The sequence below is a fragment of the Haliaeetus albicilla genome, chromosome 25, assembly GCF_947461875.1.
Source record: "Haliaeetus albicilla chromosome 25, bHalAlb1.1, whole genome shotgun sequence".
Lineage (NCBI taxonomy): Eukaryota > Metazoa > Chordata > Aves > Accipitriformes > Accipitridae > Haliaeetus > Haliaeetus albicilla.
In genome coordinates this window covers 15,894,384-15,915,783 of record NC_091507.1, presented here as the reverse complement: position 1 = coordinate 15,915,783, position 21,400 = coordinate 15,894,384, and the positions used below count along the sequence as shown (strand labels likewise).

At 35.7% G+C, this 21,400-nt stretch overlaps 1 protein-coding gene across 2 annotated transcripts in view; it reads right to left on the bottom strand.

Moving 5' to 3' along the window:
- TMEM131 (transmembrane protein 131) overlaps positions 1 to 21,400 on the bottom strand; it is a 100,153-nt gene that overhangs the window by 33,971 nt on the left and 44,782 nt on the right. For both annotated transcript variants that reach the window (XM_069770008.1, XM_069770009.1), the window contains exons 5-17: positions 16,479 to 16,602; positions 15,401 to 15,517; positions 14,498 to 14,620; positions 13,930 to 14,010; positions 10,746 to 10,896; positions 10,553 to 10,609; positions 9,521 to 9,582; positions 4,151 to 4,259; positions 2,107 to 2,215; positions 1,156 to 1,309; positions 884 to 1,054; positions 430 to 540; positions 209 to 343 (exon numbers count right to left, since the gene is read on the bottom strand). In XM_069770008.1, coding sequence (XP_069626109.1) covers positions 209 to 343; positions 430 to 540; positions 884 to 1,054; positions 1,156 to 1,309; positions 2,107 to 2,215; positions 4,151 to 4,259; positions 9,521 to 9,582; positions 10,553 to 10,609; positions 10,746 to 10,896; positions 13,930 to 14,010; positions 14,498 to 14,620; positions 15,401 to 15,517; positions 16,479 to 16,602 — 1,504 coding nt within the window. The remainder of the gene's footprint in view (positions 1 to 208; positions 344 to 429; positions 541 to 883; positions 1,055 to 1,155; positions 1,310 to 2,106; positions 2,216 to 4,150; positions 4,260 to 9,520; positions 9,583 to 10,552; positions 10,610 to 10,745; positions 10,897 to 13,929; positions 14,011 to 14,497; positions 14,621 to 15,400; positions 15,518 to 16,478; positions 16,603 to 21,400) is intronic.

The window sequence follows — 21,400 nt, the reverse complement described above, 5'->3', positions numbered from 1 at the left end:
AAATCTAACAAATCTGAACATAATACTGCTTCTTAAAATAAATTTTAAAAATTATACATGCTTCATCATACTCAAATTCAGACAAAAATCAAGAATTCTTATCCTCCCTGCCCCCTGCTAAAGTGAAACTGCAAGAAGTTGCACATATTTGTCTCTTTTTTCCCCTCCTAAATCTAGCTTTAAGCAATGGATTCAAAGGATTACTTACTGAAGACTGATCGGATACACTAGCATTTTGTAGTTCATGGTGGTTTGCAATTATCGTTGTTCTGTTTCCCTTTTCGGTTGTTAGAAGTTCTATGGCCAAACCATCCCCTATAATATGCCAACTTTTTATAGCCAGCTTAAAAAGAACAAAAGGTACTGTTTTCAGTAACAACACTGACGTAAATTTTTTAAAAGGCAAATTAAAAATAAATCCATCCTTACCTCTATCGGATTGCTGTTGATGACTGCAAATAAAATGCTGGTAGCTTCTGTTGCACTCAATATGCCAAAATCTATAACTCGTTCCTCAGTTTTTGGAGGCAGTACAAAGTACTAGAAAGATTGATAAAAGTATTTTAGCATAAGATAAATATTAAATGTGCTGAAACTCTAAGCTCATTAACAAATGCATTAATAAGTCTAATATAGCAGCACCATGACAATCTCAAAATCTATACATTTTCTATGTAAAACTAAAGGGAATAAAAAAGAATTTTTCAGCAGTAACCAAAGCTGTTTAAGGGAAGAACTGGTAAAATAATTTTGAAATTAAAAAAGCCATCCTCCCATAGATATAGAATAAAGAATTAAAAACAGTCCTATCACGTCAGCCTCTAATTAGACTGAAGTAGGGGAAAAGAAAAAAAAAAAAAAAAAAAAAAAGGAAAATACTTACTTCTAAAAATCCTGTGTATGCTCGGACAGGTAGATGAAATTTAGAAGCATTGGTGATAAGCAAAATATTATTATCTATATGAACAGATGATGTGGAAGGCATAAAATGAAGCGTAAAAATATATCTGGATTCATTCGGTGGAATTAAGACAGGTTTACTGAAGTTCTGGACCTAGATCAGTGAACAGTGAAGATCAATGTTACAATTTAACAAAGTGCAGCACATTTAAACATTTACTATTAGGTAAAAACATTCACTGAAATGGGGCTTACTTTAAACATTGGTTTTGCTTCTTCTGGTAACACAACATCATGTATAAGGACTGCAAAACTGAATGTATTTGTTAGATAGATCAGTCTTTCCACAGAATCAGCAGCACTGTCACGGATGTGAAAGAGTGTGGCAGCATGATCAAATCCTAAATATCTATTAAAAGAAAACAATATGAGAAAAATAAAGACTCTCCTCAAACATGAAGTGTTTTTCCTACATAAAAAACTAGAATTCATTCAATCGAACAGCAAAAAAGGTACATAGCCCACTGCATACTGAAACTGTATTATTAGCACTACAGGGACACTGATAATCAAGTAATTCAAACAAGATAAGAAAATAGTATTAAGATAGTTTGCAAATCATGCATATTCCTTATTAACCAAATCGGGCGTCTGCAGCAGAAAAGTTCTGAAAGGTAAGGTTTATGTTGTTTCCCTTTAAAATACCCTGTCAGTTCTGTTGATAAAGTAGCACCTCATTTCAACAATAATTTTAAAGTCAACTTAGCCAGACATTGTAAATAAATAACAAAAAATACGGAAGCACTGACAGTTCTTCCAAAATTTTGCTTAAAACCAAAAATATTTTCTCTACCCTTACTTCATATAGTGATAGAACAGCAAATGCAAAACTGGAAAAATTTCCAATACTGCATTTTTAAAATGTCTCATCTGCAGCGTTCAACTGCTCTGAAAAACAACTCACTAATATCACTTTGAACCCAAGCCTTGAAACCAGCTTATGCATTACTACGACTACCTCATCTACTAGTGTAAATACAGAAAAATTGCAACAAGTAATTATAGTTCTAAATGAGCTCCAGATTTAGAAAACCTGGGTATCACCTCTTTATATCCCCTCTCCCCCTAAGAAGGCTAAATTTCCTGCTACATCAGCTAATTTACAGCATTCAGTTTTTGAACTATGTTCATTTAGTGTAAGCTTACCCATCCAACACTTCTGCTTGATACGGTATTTCGAGTTTGGAGTAGCTCTTCTCTTTTGCTTTAACAGTTATTTTCCCAGAAGACTGCGATGCTTTTTTTGCTTTTGATGCTATACACACAAGAATACAAGAAGTTTGTTAAAGCAGACCAAAAAAATGATCCATTAGGTTAGACCAGCATGAGTGGAAGAATAAAAGCACAGAGCTAGCCCAGAAATGAAGTATCACAGAAGAGAAAAATTGTTCTTAAAGAAATTTCAATAAGCAACTGACATGGAATAAGTCTAGGAAGCAAGAGATCCAAGTTCTGAATTCCTCCCCCTTAACATCAGTTAGTTGACCTGCCTGAGTTAGTAAGCCTATCTGCAATAAGGAAGCCTGGTTGTTCCCATCAAATAAATAACTTGGACATGTCTAGAGAATAATTCAGATCCCAGGTGAGCTGAATTCCCCACTTAAGAGTATGGAATACACCTGTCCCTCCACTAACAGAACAGAAACTTGAGATGGCTGGGCTCCTCACTTAGAACTACCAGTCAAGCAGGACTTTGGGCTAGGAACACAGTAACATTTTAATAACGAAGTAAACAAAGACATGGTAAACTTTACAGAAATAGAATCAGAATCCATGCAAGAACCCAAACTATACAAGCACCAAGAATGACACTCACAGGTCTGCTCCAAGATCACAGAACAAGCAATGTTAGCCTGGTAGCACTATCACCAGAAAAGTCTAGGGACTCAAATACTAGTTAGGAGAAACCACCAGCCCCTAAAGCCGCTGCATGTATTAGGACAGCTGAAATAGCAAATATTTAGGGCTGGCTGCATCACTGAAAAGAATTCACCAAGTCAAGCCCTTAAACACATTAAGCACCTTAACTGGGTATTTTTCCCCAACTACCATTCCTTCCAAGATGTTAGTCAGTACATTCTCATATAACAATTCCATCCAGCTTCAAAATCTGAACATATTACCACCTCAGGTTGACAGAGTTCAGCTATATCAGCATTTATTTAGAGGCTAAAAACATACTTCACTCACCTTACAAGCCATAAGCTATTAAATACCTAAAGTGTTAATCAATAAATAACAATAATAAAAATCAATCCTCTCCTCTTTATCCATACAACTTCTAAAATTATGTCTACCTGAAATAAAAAACATTGCATCTATAAACTTCCATTTTTAAGCAGTCCAGGCAGAAAGATTTACAGCACCAACTAGGATCTTAAAGCAGTAACATCTAAGTAGGTCAACAGCATTCTGACAGTTGATTAAAATCTCTATAAAAATGAAGGTGCCTTTCTACAAATTGTCAGCATAGTATTTACAGTCACACTATGTAGGAGGAAAATGACCCAACACTTCTTTCATAAAGATATAAATGAAAGTCAGTATTAGCATACATATCTTTGTAGGAAAGGTACCAGTAAAAGTTTTTTTCCACCTTCGCCTCCCTTTTTCTTTAATACGAATTCAAGATAGCAAAATAAAATAAGCCCGTTTTCCCAGTAAGGTTCTCAAGAGCATGACAAAGCCCTGTTTCCATGGGCATCCCAACATAAAATGTTTTTTTTTTTTTTTTTTTCAGAAATAAGATTTTGGATTCTTTTTTAAACTTTGGAAGGATTAAAGGGCAATCCAAGGGATATACTCTCCTCTAATACACATTACTGTGAGGAACACGTCCTGGTTTGTTAGGATTTCTCAAAAACAAATGCCTATTTAGACTACCAATACATTTTAAATTATCAGTGTCTTAACATAAGAATACTGCTTATATTTAATAGAAGAATTAAGAATTCCTTCTCTTCTCACCAGTATTTACCAGTCTAAGGTACTTGCTGATTATGATCAGAGACAATCCCTTCAGAAATAACTGAAGTTAGAAGAACTGTAAGCCTTTTCCGGGTAGGAAAATTCCATTTCCTTCTCAAAATTACAAATAACATTTTGTTAAGAGAGTGAAAATAATTCATGAAGTTTCAGCAAGTTTTAAGAAGCACTTGACAAGCTCTAAAAAGAGAGGAGCAGTACTTACCATCAAAGCTAATACTTGCAACTTTGGTATATTTACTTTCAGAGGCTTTTAACGTAACTGGCTTGAAATGTACTGTTATAGCTTCGTTCTGTGGTGTAGGTCTAACACTCTGCAAACAATCAAAATATGAAGCACTTGTAAATTTACCACTGTTAACACGCTGTGCAGCCTTTGCATGTCCTTCAAAGTGATACAACTGCAACTAGTTTTGGCTGAGTTCTTACAGGTCTGTCTTTCTTATAACAAAGCGGCATTGTAAGAGGCTTTAGAATTTTTTTCAGGTCCTGCAAATTACTCAGTCAGTATGCAGGAAAATGGGCAATAGAGAGTTCTCCTTGGGAATGTTGGATGAAGTGACGGTATGGCCAGAAACATGTTAATAAAAGAGATAACAAGCTTTATTTAAATTAAGATTTTTTTATTCTTAATGCTGTGGGGTTACAATAGCTAGAGTATTTGTTTCTGGTGCACTCATTAACAAAACTGTTAAATGACTTGTGTAATTACTGGTGATGATATAGACATCCACCTTGTCTCTGATCTCATGCTAAGACTGCAGAGCTGCCATGGGAAAAAAAATAAACCGTATAGAGAACCATTTTGTAAATCTGAGATGACACTCATTCTATACCAACATTTTACAAGATCACTTTTGTATCTGAGAATTACTGTGCTAAACTAAATGGACAAGGTAAATTGGGCATTACTGGAATAGCAATTGTGTCAGTTATTAGCCAGAGCTGATTTGTAGAAATACTCATTGCTATGCAACAGGATTATGGATTCCATGTCAACATCTGAAGACTCTATAAAGATTGCTAGTAAACTCTTTATCTAGATTCCATGGAGAGAAACTGCGCATGGAACATTTAAACACTTATTCTTGTTTTGCTTAAAATTAGGATAGCTGCCATGATTCCTCCTCTCCAGCTGTCTTCTGCTGTAAGAGCAGCTCAGCTGCTCATGTAGCAGCTGTTAAGCCTCTGCAAATTACAGGATGCTGCATTAAGGAAACTGAAATGAGTGCTGGTTTATCTTATGCTGGGCTGCAGAGGTTTAGCACCTGCTTCATAAGCAGCTGAGCCTTTCTTGGTCAGAGAGGAGCAAGGCAGACAGCTAGTGGTATAAACCAATTACAGTTCTTCCAAGCTAAGCTGTCCTTGATTGTAAATTAAAGCCATAAAATCATGCATACATAACTAAGTTCTGCAGACCACGTGATCCTTAGAGGAAACAAGCAGCACTGTTCCTGGAGCTAATGAATAATCTCTGTTAACTCAACTAGAAGTTTTGTATATTGGATTTATAGTACTGACCTTTGTCAACCATCTGAATACATGTGCTGCAGATATTTGCTATTTCTCTTCACGAGTCAATTCATAATTATAACAATTTTCTTCTAATGAAATCCATACTAAAAACCTGAGATCTCGAGGTGTCTTTAAAAGAAAAAAACACCCCTCTTAAAGCAGACAAAACCGAAGCTGTAATCAAGTTCACAACTTTTGCATGGCAGAAAGGATAACCATTTCTAGTACCTCTTTTCATGCAAAAGGCTGGTTTTTAACTATTGAAGTTCAAAATTATGCTGATTTCATTTAATAAATCAAATTGGAAATATTCAAAAGGACAGCTTGTTGCCAGAAAAATGGCAGGTTTCAGAGGTGCATCTCTTAAACTACAAGTGTAACAAACCTAGATGTATTTACTCAAAATGTCTACAGCTAATGAATTTAGTTAAGGAAGGCATTTACATTGTTTTGTTGAAAATTTAACTACATCATGCACATTTCTCATTTGTTGCTTAATTACATGCTATAAAAGGAAATAAAGAATTAAGACAACTAAAGGAAAAACAAACATCCTTAAGAATCCTTACAACTTCACTTTCCTCAAACTTTACCCTATTTCAAATAAAGCCCAAGTAAAACTTGTCCTGAGATGTGCCTTAAGAATCATCAGATATGGACAAGTCATGAGAATACATGCAAAACAAGTTCCATCAAGAACCTAATACCAGCAATTTTCTCAAAATCTCCCGACAGCAACTTCTGTAGGGAAGAAGAATTTAAAATAGACATGCTTCAGTAATACATGGCTCTCCCATGGAGTGCCCCAGTCAAGATTCCCGACCCTGCTGTACAAAGATACATCCAATATTTAGCATAAGAGCAGAAAATGAGGACCTTAAGTGTTCTCTAGAACACAGAAGGGAGAGTAAGCTTTGTGCTATTGCAGCAGTTACTGGGAAAGACTTCAAAGGTTTACAGACTATCAGACTACACCAATTCTAATAAACTAAAGAGGAGAAGAGTATGAGTTGAAACACTAGCACATGTTCGTCCACACTGTTTACCTATCAACAGGCTCCCGAACATAGTTTTGTCTTGTCCACCTAACATATTGCTCTAAAGACGAAGCAGGCTGTAGACTTTTGCTTACAGACAGTAAAGACACAGCTACCCTGCTGCAATAGGAAAAGGCCCCGTGGCTACAGGCAGCAGAGTAAGGCTGGTTCCATTAGTTTCAGAACCACCTCTATACTGTTTTATTTGCTTTTAGAGACAATTATTTTGTCAGTAATAACTTGGCCTTCACTTTAAACAGGGACACACCTAACTAAGTAAAGTTCACTTTCACCATAAAGCACCATCCAGAACAGCCAGGGAATAAACTACTACTAGATTTTAATACTTTAAGGTAACTTTCCCTTGATAACTTTGAGATGCGTGCACTCAAATGTGCAGACTGAAAACATAACATAGAAGTAAACTACTTCTCCCAGGTTGGTAAGAGAAAAAAAATCTACTCTGAAGTATGTGATTTGTGACAGAAGTAAGTAAATACTTTCTCATACAAACACTTCTTTTTTCAAACTGATAGAACTCAGCTTCAATATACATCTGTCCTGAAGTTCCTGGTTCTTTGTGCAGCAAAGATGATCAGGAGCTCAAATTTTAAAGCGTATCTTTGCTTTTAGAAATCAAATGGGCTTAAACTGCCTTAAGGAAACACAAAATTTTCATTCTAGAGATGGGATAAAAAAAAAGTGTTCGGCAATCTACATTTACTAGATTTTTGACACCATGGCTTAATCGTTGCAGCATGACAACAGTTCATCCAGTCATGAAATAAACAAGATTCTCCTTAATAATGAAGAAGACCCTACAAAATGTAATGAAAAAGATTTTATAAAGAGTTTTAGAACTCAAAAAAGAAAGTCAAGTGACTCACTCTTATTGCCTTAACCAATTCGTTGGACCACAGCATGAGTAAGTACTTAAAGGCAGAACAACTACCACTCTGGCAACAGTAATAGCAATCTCTCGTACACAGATGACCTGAAGATATTTAGTTCCTCCAGCACCCGGCTTAAATATATGCTAAATATAGCCTTGGCCTTTTCTTCTGACATTAAGATGAAATCTGTCACATAGCCCTGTCTCACTGCTTTTAAACCCTAGCTCTAAAGGGTCAGAAATCCATTTTTCAAGCTTCCCTATAAGTAAGCTACTACCAAGTTCCTTCCAAAAATTCTTTCCTCTTGCTTACCACTTTGAAATTCCTTGATTGGCACAGCAGCAGAAATTCACACAGTGCTTCAAATGCTAGAAAGGTTACAAACTTCACAACAAAGCTGTGCCTTAATGAGAAGAACAATTGACTTGATGTGCCATATGTGACACATTGAAAAATACATATCTGGACCTATGTGGTAACTTTATCATTACAAAAGTGAATCCTAAAAGCTTTAAGACCACTAAATTTACCGCTTTGATATACTGTAAAAGAATAATTCATCCGGAAAAGTTCTGTCATAACATGTATAATAGTTATTGAATGATAGCCTTCCATTAGACTGGAGTCTATGGTCTATAGTCTATGGTCCAATTACCATAGCTTAAAAAAAAATGGGTAGGGTATTTTTAATGGAGGACTATGAATTAGGTACCACATTATCAGATATTAGAAGTGATACTGATGGTATCAATATATGGTTATTTGCATTGTACTCACAAAGTATATTACACACTTGAAAAACAAAACAAAACACCAAACTGTTCCTATGCCAAAAACCTAGCAAATCTACAAAGATGGACATAAGACAGCAGACAGAACCGGAAAAATAACTCAATAAGTTTAGCAACCCTTTGATTGTAAAAATCATATACAGGTCTTTTTTTAAATAAAAACCCTCCATGGAAGCTGGTTTATAGTTTACAAGGCCACAAGAGACCTTATAGGATCATCTGACCTCATTAATGCAATAAGCATTAGAACTTCGATGAATTAAATTCTGTTTGCACTATACTGCGAGTTTCTCTCGACTTGAAAATTATTACCGAAGAACAACTTAGCAAGCATTGCAATGGACTATTATCACAGTGGAAAGTTATCCTCGTTACTAAACTTGTGTACTGTTTCTAGTTTAAATTCATCTAGCTTGTTTCCAGTATCATATTTTAAGTTTTTGTTAGACTTCTACTATTAAAATACTATTCCCTACAGTGACAGCTATAAGCTTTAAAAACACAGAAATGCTCTCCAAGAGCTCAGTAAGAAACCTTTGCCAATCCTTCAGTCATTCTTCCAGCTCCTCTGGTTTCTTTTCAACACTTCAACACTTTCTGAAGTGCAATGGGGCAAGGTATAGCTAGCTATACAACTAAATCTGGAAAAAAGGAAGACAGGAATGGGAGAAAGAAGAAGTGAGAAAAATAGTGGGCAATGAGAAAAGTTACACAGGGAAAAGGTATGAATGAACAAAGGCAGACTACCAGACTAGAGCCAAAATTCTGTAATAAAAATAGAAAGTAGAAAATCCAAAACCTAGAATTCTGAAGCTGGCTGCACTTTACATGCAGCTGCAGTCATCTCACTGGAAAGGGCTCTAGAGCGTTTTCAGGCTTTTTTCTTATTTCAAGCTACAAAGTAGATAACCTCAAGAAAACAAGAGTCATTTTACAGTCTGCTCTTGAAAGCTACTCTGCTCATCTTAAAAGTTTGTGTTGGGCAACCACTTTATACGCTCATGGAGTGTGTGATGAGGACAATGAATCCCACAGACTCTGCATTAATCTCTCGTTCACTGAACAGGAGTTACTGTTCTCAAGTATAAAAGCATCCAGAGGCTCAGATATGCAGGCACAGTCTATAAATGCTGAAACAGCCTTTCAAAGAAGGCTATGAAGCAAATGAATTTTACCATGCGTATAGATTATTTGTCTTACTATTAAGTTACGTTTTCAGTCACACATCACCTAGCGTCTAATTCTGAACACTACAATGGTGAACCTGTGAATGACCAATTTTTATGAGAGAAAGTAAATCCAAGTAGAAAGTTTCAAATTGAAAGGAAATAAAACTTACTGTAATTGGCACATCTTTTGTTCCTGAATTTAATAAATGCAGATTTAAAATTTTTGGCAGATCTGTTAAAGAACAAAAAACACACCTGGCTATTAGGCTATTTTAACATAAGAACCTTATACAAAGTCATCTGCACTAGCTGGCTTCTCATATAAATCCACTGTTGTTCAGTGTTAAAAAGTTAGACTAACATGATAGTACAGCCAGTCAAAATAGCTTGTTCCAAGAATCTGACACACTTAACTACATTTTTGTGTATTAGTAGGTATTACATGCTTCAGCTAACCACTCGTATTTCTAACACGTTAAGAAATGAACAGGCTAAAAATACTACAATGAATGATTTTGCCAGATGCACCAATATTCAGCAGAAACTAATCTTATTTAAAAATCTTCATATGTTAAGTAAAGTTGCAAGGAAAAGTATTTCAGAAGCTACCTTTTTTTAGTTGAAAGAAGATATATACTGTTTTTCTTTAGTAACGAGTCCCTTTTACAGTTTCAAAAGATACCTTCAGTTTTACTGCTTTCTGCCATATATATTTTTTTTTCATTTCGCTAAACAGTATTAATTTAAAATGTAAAGTGTTAGGCACAAATGTGTAAGTGGCACTTAAAAAAAAAATCTTATCATAAGTAACAGATTTGATTAAGTTTGCACACTTTTAGTATTCCCTGTGTCTGAAAATTATTAAAACTTATGCAGATGTAAAGCAATCTTTCAAAACAAGTTCACAAATTAAGTAAACTGATAGTAGTTTTCAGACTAAGCCACACGCAACTGTGTAAGACTAATTTTATTACTAGACTTATAACTGGATGTGCAAACTACTGTTTGCTTGTACACATCTCAAGTATACTTGCAGGTGAATACATTTGTGCACTGTTATGACACATTGTAATTCTGCTTTTGAAACTCTGGCTTTTAAAAAGCATCATTCCACCAGCAACCCTGAATAGTACAGATAACTGGGCTTTCCTCTCCCCAACCTAATCCTCATAAATACTTTTGAGACCTGAAGTATAGTTTACCTTGCGTTCGTAGTGTACCAAAATCTAGCATTTCTGTTGATGAATAGATTCCTGGTGCTTTAAGGGGGGAAAAAAAAAAAAAAAAAAGTTATCATTTTCTTATTATACTAAGAGTTAAGCAAGCTGAATAACCTAAAAACAGACGAACAAAAAAACCCTAAACCAACAAAAAACCAACCACTTTTCTACAAACCTGTTGTAACTTCTACTTCAACAGGGAGAATGATAAATTCTGTGTTGTCTGAGGCATTTGTTTTTATTCTAATGAAGGCTGTATGATTATCTGCTTCTCTTGAAGAAAAGCTGGCTCTCATCACTCCTTTTGTTTCATAGGGAGGTATTTCCTGATAAATAATCAAAGCACGTCTGTGAGAGTGCAATAATTACAAAAAAAGCTGCCACACCAAAAAATTACAATAGAAGCATTGAGTATGACTGTAGCAAGAGAAAAAGCTGCACTAGCAGTAAGAGATAGGCTGCATGTTACTAAAATTACCATTAAATTTAGTAAAGGTAGCTGTAATCACCTAATATGACACTGATTAAAAATAGGTATATGCAAGAGGACTTATGTCACATTTCATTAACTTTCATCTATTAAAATTGTGGTAAAAAGACAGTAGACTAAATTGACAGCATCTACCAATAAACAAAATCTATTCATAAAAATGTTATTGAGTACTGTAACATCAAACATTGGTTTTGCATATTCTAACTGTTTTTTCTCCAAAGCAGACACAAGCCATACAGTTTCAGTGCTAAACACAAACTGAAACAGTGGAGAACTGCAAGTAGCCAGAAGCTTGTGGAGCTTCAGGTTTATTAGTCACCAAGCAATTTACAGCAAAAAGTCAGAATGTGTTTTAGTTTCTGTACCAAGCCTATTCCATCAGTTCCAATCTGCATTCGGGGTTTGAAAGAGAACTCTTTCTCTATTTGCTGGACACAGCTGGAGCACAAGACTAGCTTCAGAACCGTAGTTGAATTACTAACACTGCATATTCTTCCCCATCACATTACGGAAGGGCTAGGGAACTGGGTTTTTCTTCTTTTTTTCAAATAGAAGATGAAAACCTTGATTTGAAATTTGGAGCTTCCTCCACTTTAAATGCAAATAAATATGGCACAAAGCAGGAATTTTTGATGAGTAGTCCTTGCATCAGCTGATGTCTTTTCAGTTGATAGCTTCTTTCTTTTGTGTTTTTGATGAAGGAAACTGGACAGGATGTAATCCATATAGATGCTGATTGTCTCATACATCTCTTCTGTGTGTTCTGTAGTACAAACTCATGCCAATCCATTCTGGACGTCAAGCCGGCACATCCACGGCACAATGACTGTAGATGTATTTTTTGAAAACTGCTGAATATCAAATTGTAACTAGTAACTAGTTTCAACTAGTACTACTTGGTGAGTCCCTAAACGAAGAACATTTTGAGTTCTGTTTTTGCACTTATTCACAGACCTAACATAATGTAGCCGTTCATTAATGTTTCAAAGGATGTGATTTGACTCTTCCATATTTGTAACCAGGGATCCAGTGTTTGTCAGATCCCTGAAGTAACTTTGAACAGTGATTACAAAAATACTCCAGCATATGCTGACTGCTTCATCCATAACCCAAACAACATTTGGCATCAAAACAATTTTAGACAATTATGTACATCCATATGTCAAAGTATCATCCCATATTGCAAATAATTTCTTTTACTTTGCAGCTTTTTTTAACTGCAGTGCAGCTCTTGACATAGTCAATACAACGATATAACTGGGTGTTTCCTCCTACTGGTTTAACTTTTTCTAATTGCCTTATTGTTTTGAAATAGCAATGGTTGATATGAAAAACAAGAGGATTAGTACTGACTAGCATTAACCTGACTGCCTTTCCATGCAATACACTGGAAGCTTTCACATGCCTGTCATCATTGCTTTAACTGGCAGCCTGGCCCAGAGAAGCTGAAGAGTTACATGCTCTGAAAAGCTACATGCTCAAAAAACAGAACTAGAAATAAATCAGACATTTAAAAATCTTCTATTCTTTTGTTTGTGGCTCTAACATGTTTGTACTAATACAATACATACCTAACTACAATACATATGTATGTATGTACATACAATACATACCTACTAATGGGTACAGAATTCAACATTCCCCTTGAGTTCTTTTGACAACAAGGAAGGAACTATCTTTAGAAGCACTGCCATTTGACTAAAACAGTGTCAAAACATTAGGACATTCATTTTTAAAAGATCTATTTCAATGTTTACATCTAACCCTCAGCATTTTTTAAAATGCTTGTGAAATGTATTCATATTCACTTGTTTGCAACTTTTGTATCTAAAACTAAAATACTGCCATTCTCATGGACTTTCTCCAGAAAAGCCAGGAATTAAGTTTTGTGATCATCCTTCTTGGCTCACTTGAAAATATCCTGGCTTTACTCATTACAACAGATGTAACCATCAGTGACTGTAAAGATACACTTGAGCAAGAGACAAGTTTTGGAGCCAAATGACTTTAAAGTCTCTCCTAGACAAAAAGCAGTCATCAAAAAAAGGAATAATTCTAATTAAAGGGGAAAATAGGTTTTGTATCTAGTTGGACATTACCCAGTGTGATATACAGCACAGAGCCAATACTGTAGCTTCAGGATGCTTCTAAAATTTATTTCACTTAAAGATATCAGTATGTGTTACTTCAAAACTACATTAAGTGAAGAACACAACAGAACAGATTTAACGGGCCAGACTGTGAGTCCATCCAACCCACTACCCTGTCTCCAGCAGCAGACATGAAGAGTAACTGCAGGCCATGCATGTATGAATATTTTCCAGAACAGTTTCCAGCCACTTTTGACTCATGATCTAGGGATTTATTGCAGCTAGACATACTGCTGTATTATTTAGTAGTTCTTAATAGATTCTTCTTCCTTAAGTCCATTCAGCTGCTTTTTCAACCCACGTAGGCATTCATAGTGATTTGCAGGAATGACTTTCTCAGTTTAAAAAAAAAAAAAAAAAAAAAAAATTCAGTTTATTTTTCCTGTGGGTTAGATCCAGCTCACAGGCCATCAAGAGGACTACATTGTCCTGAATGCTTAGGCAGGTGTAATTCATTCTACAGGGAATCATCTTATTCCTCTCATTTCAAAAAAGTGCAGCTCAATACAGGTGGCTTCTTTTAAATAAACCTTTCCTTCAATTCCAATTACCATACAATTAACAGACACTGTTATCTTTTCAATTTTTATGAGGTATTTATAATGATTAGATGACAAGAAGAAAAGTTGGTAAAAAAAAACCCCAAACCTAAAATCATATCAAAATAAAACCTCCCCAAACAAGTACAATAAATGCTGCAAGACATGACTACTCACCCAGAGTTTCCTTGTACCTCCTTGCTGACCTGTTGGAAGCTCTAAATGGAGATCACCTCCACTGGAATACATTTCTACCACCTGAGGTGGGTAACAGGAAAATGTTAGCACTCAACTTTAAAGGGATCCTGTTTTAGTTATCAGGTATTATAATTACATACTAGTGAATACCATAAAGACACCTTATGCTGTGCAATACAAGCAGAAGGAAGCTAGAAGGCATGCCTGAATTAAAAACACAAGATCTATTTTACTTTGTTTACTTCAGTATTTTTCTTAATTACCAGTGAAGTTTAATTCTTTATTTTGCAGTAATTATGACCATTTTAAAAATGGAAATTTCACAGTAAACCTCAATTTAGCAAATTAAGATATCTGTGAGCATAAGCTACGATTTTTAGAACAACTGATTTGCATTTAAACAGAAAAACATTTATATAATATGAAAGACTTGGTCTCAAATAGCTTTACAGTTGAAACAGAATTTTAAGAAGTACCAAATTAAAAAAAAAATCAGTTTAATATCATAAATATAAATGAGCATTTAATGGTTTTCTCTTAGGCTCACCTGCAAAGGTTCACTGTGAGGGTTATGTATATTTATTATAGGAGAAAAACTGCTATTTACAGGAACTCGTGCCCCAATAAATGGGCGCAGTCGGTAGGGGTTCGGTACTCCAATGCCAAACACCTAGTTCAGAAAAAGAAAAACAAGCTTAAGTAGCTGTATGTAATTGTTGCAGAGCCTAACATGTGTGCCAATTTTAGTAATCTACCAAGTACTCTCTTCAATTAATTTTATGTATACTTCTAACTGACCATGTAAAACCAGTATCATGCTAAAGCACTGAAATAAACTGGTTTAGCGTGCCACTAAAGGGTATTTCTCATAGCTACTACTTACACTGACATATTTAGAACACAAGAAGTCAAAATAACATCTTTTTTTCTGATACTCTGAAACACTAGATACCAGCTAAAGGTTACAAAAGATGTGAAATATCCTTTAATCATACCATTATGGAACAGACTATCCATATGGGAATTGTTTTTGTTGTTCTCTAACTATTACCATGGTAAGAGTCATATTCTTTCAACAAAAGGATTTCTCTCACTTTTCAGACTCTCTCTTCTGTCTGGTTTATCTTTCTGAATCTCAGATGAGTACAGAGCTAAAGAATGAGCTAGATCACTGCAATAAGCCACTAAAATAACAAAAAAATTGTTGGGAGAATTTTAAACCCTACATAGTTTCATCAATCTGGCTTACAGTACTGCCCTACAGATATTTACAATGGTATACCTCTGTGTTACAACAAGCAGCAGGAATGGAAACTTCTTCAGCTGGGGTGATAAAAAAACCCCACCACTATTGTGCAAATATCCTTGGATTGTTAAGTATGCCATAATAGATACTGCTCTGGTTGATTCACACTTCACAACTTTTTCTGAAAGACTGTAATTCTCTTACCTGATAAGTAAATACCCCATGATTAGAAGTGTTAATAAATAAAGTGTTCTCTACATTTCCCACTACTCTTGCGAGGAAAACTACATCAAAGGACGTATTCCCTCCTGGAAGAATTTTCTGGGAAAAAAAAAGCAAGCAAGCAGAGGAATAAGCAAAACTGTTTATTGAAGACATTCCACCCTGCAGATGAACAATAGCTTTTGTGCTACAGAAGATCTCCATGTGTTCTTTACGGAAAACTGAAGTTAGAAAGTCTACTGTGGATTTGGAAAAAAATAATAGAAGTTTTAGACAAATTGAAATGTGTAACAAAATAATAAAAAACCCAATACTTTACAACCTAAATACAATACTTTACATTATCTAGTGCAGGATCATATTTAATTTAATTTTTATGTTTAATTCTCGAGAGTTCAGCTTATCACAGAAATATTTTGGACTGGCAGTTTACAGAACATTGGAGAAAGGCAATTCCTACAAGACTTCCATAAGTGAGAAAGGTTGCTTATAGACAGGTTTTCTGAAGTTTTTAGTGTTTGCATGGTCCCTGTTAAACCACAGGCCCTGCAGACAAAACTGAAACTAGAGGACTGTATCTGACAGCAATGTGGTTAAGAGTTAACCCTGCTGACACCATGCTTTTTAACTTGCAAGTTCCTGTAACATAATTGCAGTAGTCATAAGTGCATTAGAGTGACTGCTTCACACTAACACAATTTTCCGAAAAACTGTAAGAACAGCTTGTTCCTGTATGTGCTTTAAGGCAATGTACATTTGGTCACTTCAGCAACAATGGAGATCTGCTGTTACACTGTCAGTTACAGTACACACTACCAACACAGTCAGAACTCCTATGCAGTATTTCACTCCTCTTCTAGTAGAGTTTGTGTGTGTTTCTGTGCTCAGTTCAATTTGCTTGGTAACTGATGTGAGAATCAAGAACTGCAGTATCTTAATACTTTTAGGTACGTAATTATTGCAGTAAGTAGCTCATTTAAAGAAGGGAGGGAAATCAAGCTCACATTTGGGGTGGGAAGGGGGAAGGAAAAACTAATTCTGAGAAAGCAGAATAACTTACCCTATTTTGAAAAAATGATGCATGAAAATGTGATGTTGTAGCAGATATTGATACTAACGTAATTGTTTCTTCTGAGCTAGGGTTATGTAGGTAAACTTTTTCCATTTTTGGCATTCCAACTGGCCTGTCGAAACAGAGAGAGAATATTTTTAAAGTGTTAGAATTATAGAAAATAGAGCATTGGGCTTTGTCCCATTAAACCAGACAGGAACATAACAGTGATAAACACTGACAACAGAACTTTGCATTAAATGTTTTTTCAAGTAACATACGTAAATTCTACCTTGAAGAATTACTTAGTTAACATCTTTTCCATTTTTTTATTGATTACTTTTCCTGAAGGCTTACCTAACATTGTTATCATCCTCTAAGATGACACCTATCCAAAATGAAATTCTATTTTTCAGGTTTTTACTTCAGAGTCAGAAGAGGCAAAGTTTTCTCTTCCTGTCCTAGAACTCTAAATAATTATCTTAAGAAAGTTGCACACAGCAACTTAAAATAAACAGAACACACTCTAGACAAAAGTCTAAGCACAATTTTTTTCCTGATAGACTGTAAGTAGTCTTACCCAGAACCCAGAATTTTTCTGGTATTATATTTTATAATATGCTCTACAGAATTAAGTACACAGACATGTGCAGCAACAACTATTTTATTTGTATATTGCATTTGAATTCATACCTTAAGGAAAAAAAAATAAGAAATGCTTGAGATAAATTCTAGAATTTACAAGTCTAAAACACAGAAGTCAAACAGTTAAACAACAGCACACTTTTTCAGTAACAAGACATGCTAACAATTTATTCCACACAAGCTTTAGGCTTGCTCCTTTTTGCTTACAACAGCTGACGTGACAATAAATGTTTCAGTTTCACCAATTATTTTTCAGACTTTGGTATCTCTTCAGAATTTTTTTCATGCCTTTTATCACATATATGTTAAGCATCAGCACCAAAGCACTAATAAAGCATGTAGATTACAGTTTGCTCCAAATTAAGTTTTGAAATTCAAAATAATTAACTCTTAACTTTCAGGCTACACATATCCATGTAGCACTCCCTCCAAATGTCACCTGCTCCAAACATTGCAAGGATCACAAAACTATTGCTAAGAATTACTATCTGTAGTACCTGAAGTGATGATGACCAGTAACAGGCAGTTGTTCTGCCATCCTCTGTTAACTTTATCAGGCCAAATTAATAAGCACTATTGTAGTTGCACGGTTTTTCAACTTGGAGGGGGGTGTGTCTCAATAGATAGAGCAACATAAGTTTGCTGTAAATTAAAGGTTGCATTGAATGGAAGATTTATTGACAGTAATCAAACTATACCACAATTTACAAAGTGATTGCAGTAACAGACAGAATCTCCTAGTTATGAAACATGGGCTAAACAGATAGATGCTAGAGACCATGATATTAATTCAAAGACACAGTTATTAACCTTCAGTAAACTGCATCATCACTAACAGTAGAATATATCTGCACTCTACTGCTGTAAATCTCTTTGCTTTGCTTGCTGAGTCCTCCTAATTCCATGTCTCCCTCAAACATTTGATCCTTCTTTCACTGTCAAAAAAAAAAAAAAAATCTCATTTTGACTTCTCTAACTTAACTAGTAATGAAGATGAAAATTTATCTCCCCACCTTTTAAAACCCATACAAAACCTAACATCTGGGTTAAACCATAACATAAAAGTATTCGTATCTGTTGCCAGTATAGATGGGGTTATTAGAAAGGGAAATGGTTTATCCCCTGTGATGTTTTGCATTAACTGCTGTAACTGCTACACTGTTGATCAATGGAATCAAACAGCCCTCCAAAGTTCCCCATCTCTACCCCACACCCAGCAAAAAAAACCCAAACAAAAACCAAACCCAAACCCAAACAAAAACACCACCCACAAAAACACAACTGAGAAAGGCATATCTACTGATATGGAGTTACCCAGCACTCCCTGAATTCTGAACCCACTGCTTCAAACACACCTTCACTGACATCAGTACAGATGGGCTTGAGTATTTTATCTGCTTGGTAACTGTGAAAGGCATAAGCAAGCTTTTATAACAGTCAGCAATTTCGCAGTGAATTTGTTGTTTAGAGAAAGTGGTCATGCCTTAAACAAATACTCTCTGATTCTACCAACACCAAAAAAAAAAAAAAGAAAAAAGAAAAAAGGAAAAAAAGAAATAAAAGTCCAACTCCTCTAACATTGAAGAAAGCTCTTTCAGTCTCTCCTGAGGATCAGCTGTCTGTTCCCTAGTTCTCACTGCAATTTCTCATTCTCCTCAGTGGAAGACGTGCTCCCAGCACCTTGTTGCAACTCTTTTGCTTGCCACAGTGCAGTTTCTGGATGCTTCTCTTCCCCAGATCAGGTTCAGTAGCTCCCCAAGAAGGGGAAAACGTACTCCCCCTCTATTACAATGCACTCCAACCAGTCTTCGTAAGAGGAGCTTAGGAGCTGAAAACAAGAATCAAGCAGAACAGTTCCCACCAACCACAACAGCAGGAAGCAAGAGAAGATGAGGTAGATTTTAAGCACTGTATTACATGTGAGCAAACGACATGAGTAGCTTATCACCTGCGGTCTCTACAGCCAGCCAGAAAACCTAAGATCAGAGTTGACTTAAGTGATACTTTTTATGATGCATAATGTGTAAAACACCACAAAGCCAAGAAAACTACGTTGAATGAACCGACAATACTGAAGTGCCAGCCTGTTCCTGTCAGAAAAGTAGTTTGGAAGTAAAACTCATTATCCCAGGAAAAGTTTCAAATATTAATGATATTTTAAGAGTTTCACGCTTTTCAAGCTCTGAAAAGAGGGGAATATAAGACATTATATTTGAGAGGCTAAAGCTTATAAAAAACAACTAGTAGGGAAGCAGCCATGACAGACATCACAGTTCACTAACTTCAGATTCCAGACTAAACCACCACAGTATAATTATAGGTGATAAATGCAGAAGTCACTAAAAAGGAATTCTGTTGCTAGGACTATGGTTTATTTTACTATTTTGTTGACCATTCTGATTTTGAAACAATGAGTCCAGTATTATGTTTTGCTCAGGCACAGCTTTCCCTATATTTTTTAAGCTTGATGTTAGCCAAATTTACAGAAATAGGACAAACCTCACTTGTTTTTTCTGCTATCAGACATGGTAAAATCCAGGTAAAGCAGTGTGCGCCAGACACCTTTAATGAACCTACATCCCAAGCAATAATCACGTAAGGGATGCTCTCCAGGCTGCAGATTATCAAGCCAAAATGATCTGAACAAGTATAGTGTTACCTGGTATCAAATTTTACAGCAGAATTTCCTGGAGCAGTCACAGCTAGCATTTTTCATTGCAAGAAGCTGGTGCAGACTTACACCTTCAGGCAAACATGAACTGTCAAAGCACTTAAGATTTTGCTCCTGATCTGTTGTCCCTGCATAATGCTAGCTCCACCTACACTGATAAAAAACAGATACCACAACCTAGATGCAAAGATGGTAATTAACAAGGGTGAGGTGCCTGTTCAAATGGGTAAAGACAACTGTGTTCACGTTCTTTACTGCTGCAACTCAACTCTTTCCAAAGTCTGAGTTAATATCTGCAGTGTATTGTAAGCATGTTCTTGTAATGGAATTCATTCCTGCTCTAGGGATCAAGAGGTGGATTATTTTAAAAAAGGAAACCGCCTCCTGCAAAAAGTTGGGGAGATGAGCCCTTGATTCATTGGCTCAAAACTTAACTTGCAAAAAGATGTAGCTACTCACTGGGAAGCAAATATGGATTGAGAAAATGCCTTTTAAAAGAGCAATTACATTTACTCTTACCACATATACTTTAGACACCTCTGTAAAGTGCTCACTTGATTTATGAAAACCGATACTAATCTATTATTGAAAAGCAAAGGATATAAAATTCAGCAGATACATTCTTCCTCTTCTGTCTCCTATTGTTTCTAATGAGGCTGGAGAGAGAACTGAAGTCAACCAACAGCTTCCCACTTACATTTTGGAATGCTGGGAATATAGATAAATATACTCAAGATTCAATTCAGGTAAATTCCTCATAAATTTGAGAGTTTAACACATGTTTTTCCCCAACTATTTTTTCCTTTTAGCATCTTTGGCAACTGCTGAAACAATATTAAGACCAGTTGTCACATAGCATATCAAAAGCTTCACGCGGGTTAAATCAGTATCCTGTGTCAGATAGGAGTGAGTAGCAGATGCCTGGAAGGTAGAAGTGTAACAATGTGGAAAGCATACAAAGTCAGGTGCGCAGAAAACTCTCCCAGCCTCTAAATATATGCAGCTTGGGAATTTCCTCAACCATCCAGAGGATCAGAGAGAGCGAGCTCCATCAATAAGAACTTGGGTGTTGACTTGTAATGTATCCAGCTACTTTTAATGAAATGAAATGAGTTGGTCTTACAAGGTTACCTCTATAGATACTGAAAGAAAATGCCTTTTGTACCCCATCCTGTAGAAAATGCTAGTCCCTTACGTGAAGGAAGCCTGCATGATGTACAGACTAGAGAATTAGTGACTACAGCATTCTTCCTGTTTCATGTGAAACTGTATGCATCACTGGTTGAGTGACACAGACAAGTTGCTGCTTTAATTGAGGTTAGAGTAACAGAAGCACATAAGTCTGAGAATGCAAATGTATCTCTAACTCGGAAAAGTGAACGAAAAGAGAAGGGGTTTGGTTTTGTACTAGCCTACAGACCAATTGTTTCCCAGCTTCCAGATTTCACTGGCTTTCAACAAATCAAGAAAGTTCTTTTATATTACACTTGACAAAAAGTTAGTGTCCATGTAACATACTAAATGGAGCAAACACCCCATTTTATGTTAGAAATCTAACTTAGATCCCATACAATAAATCACATCTTTTCCAAACAGTTAGCAAAACCCCATATAC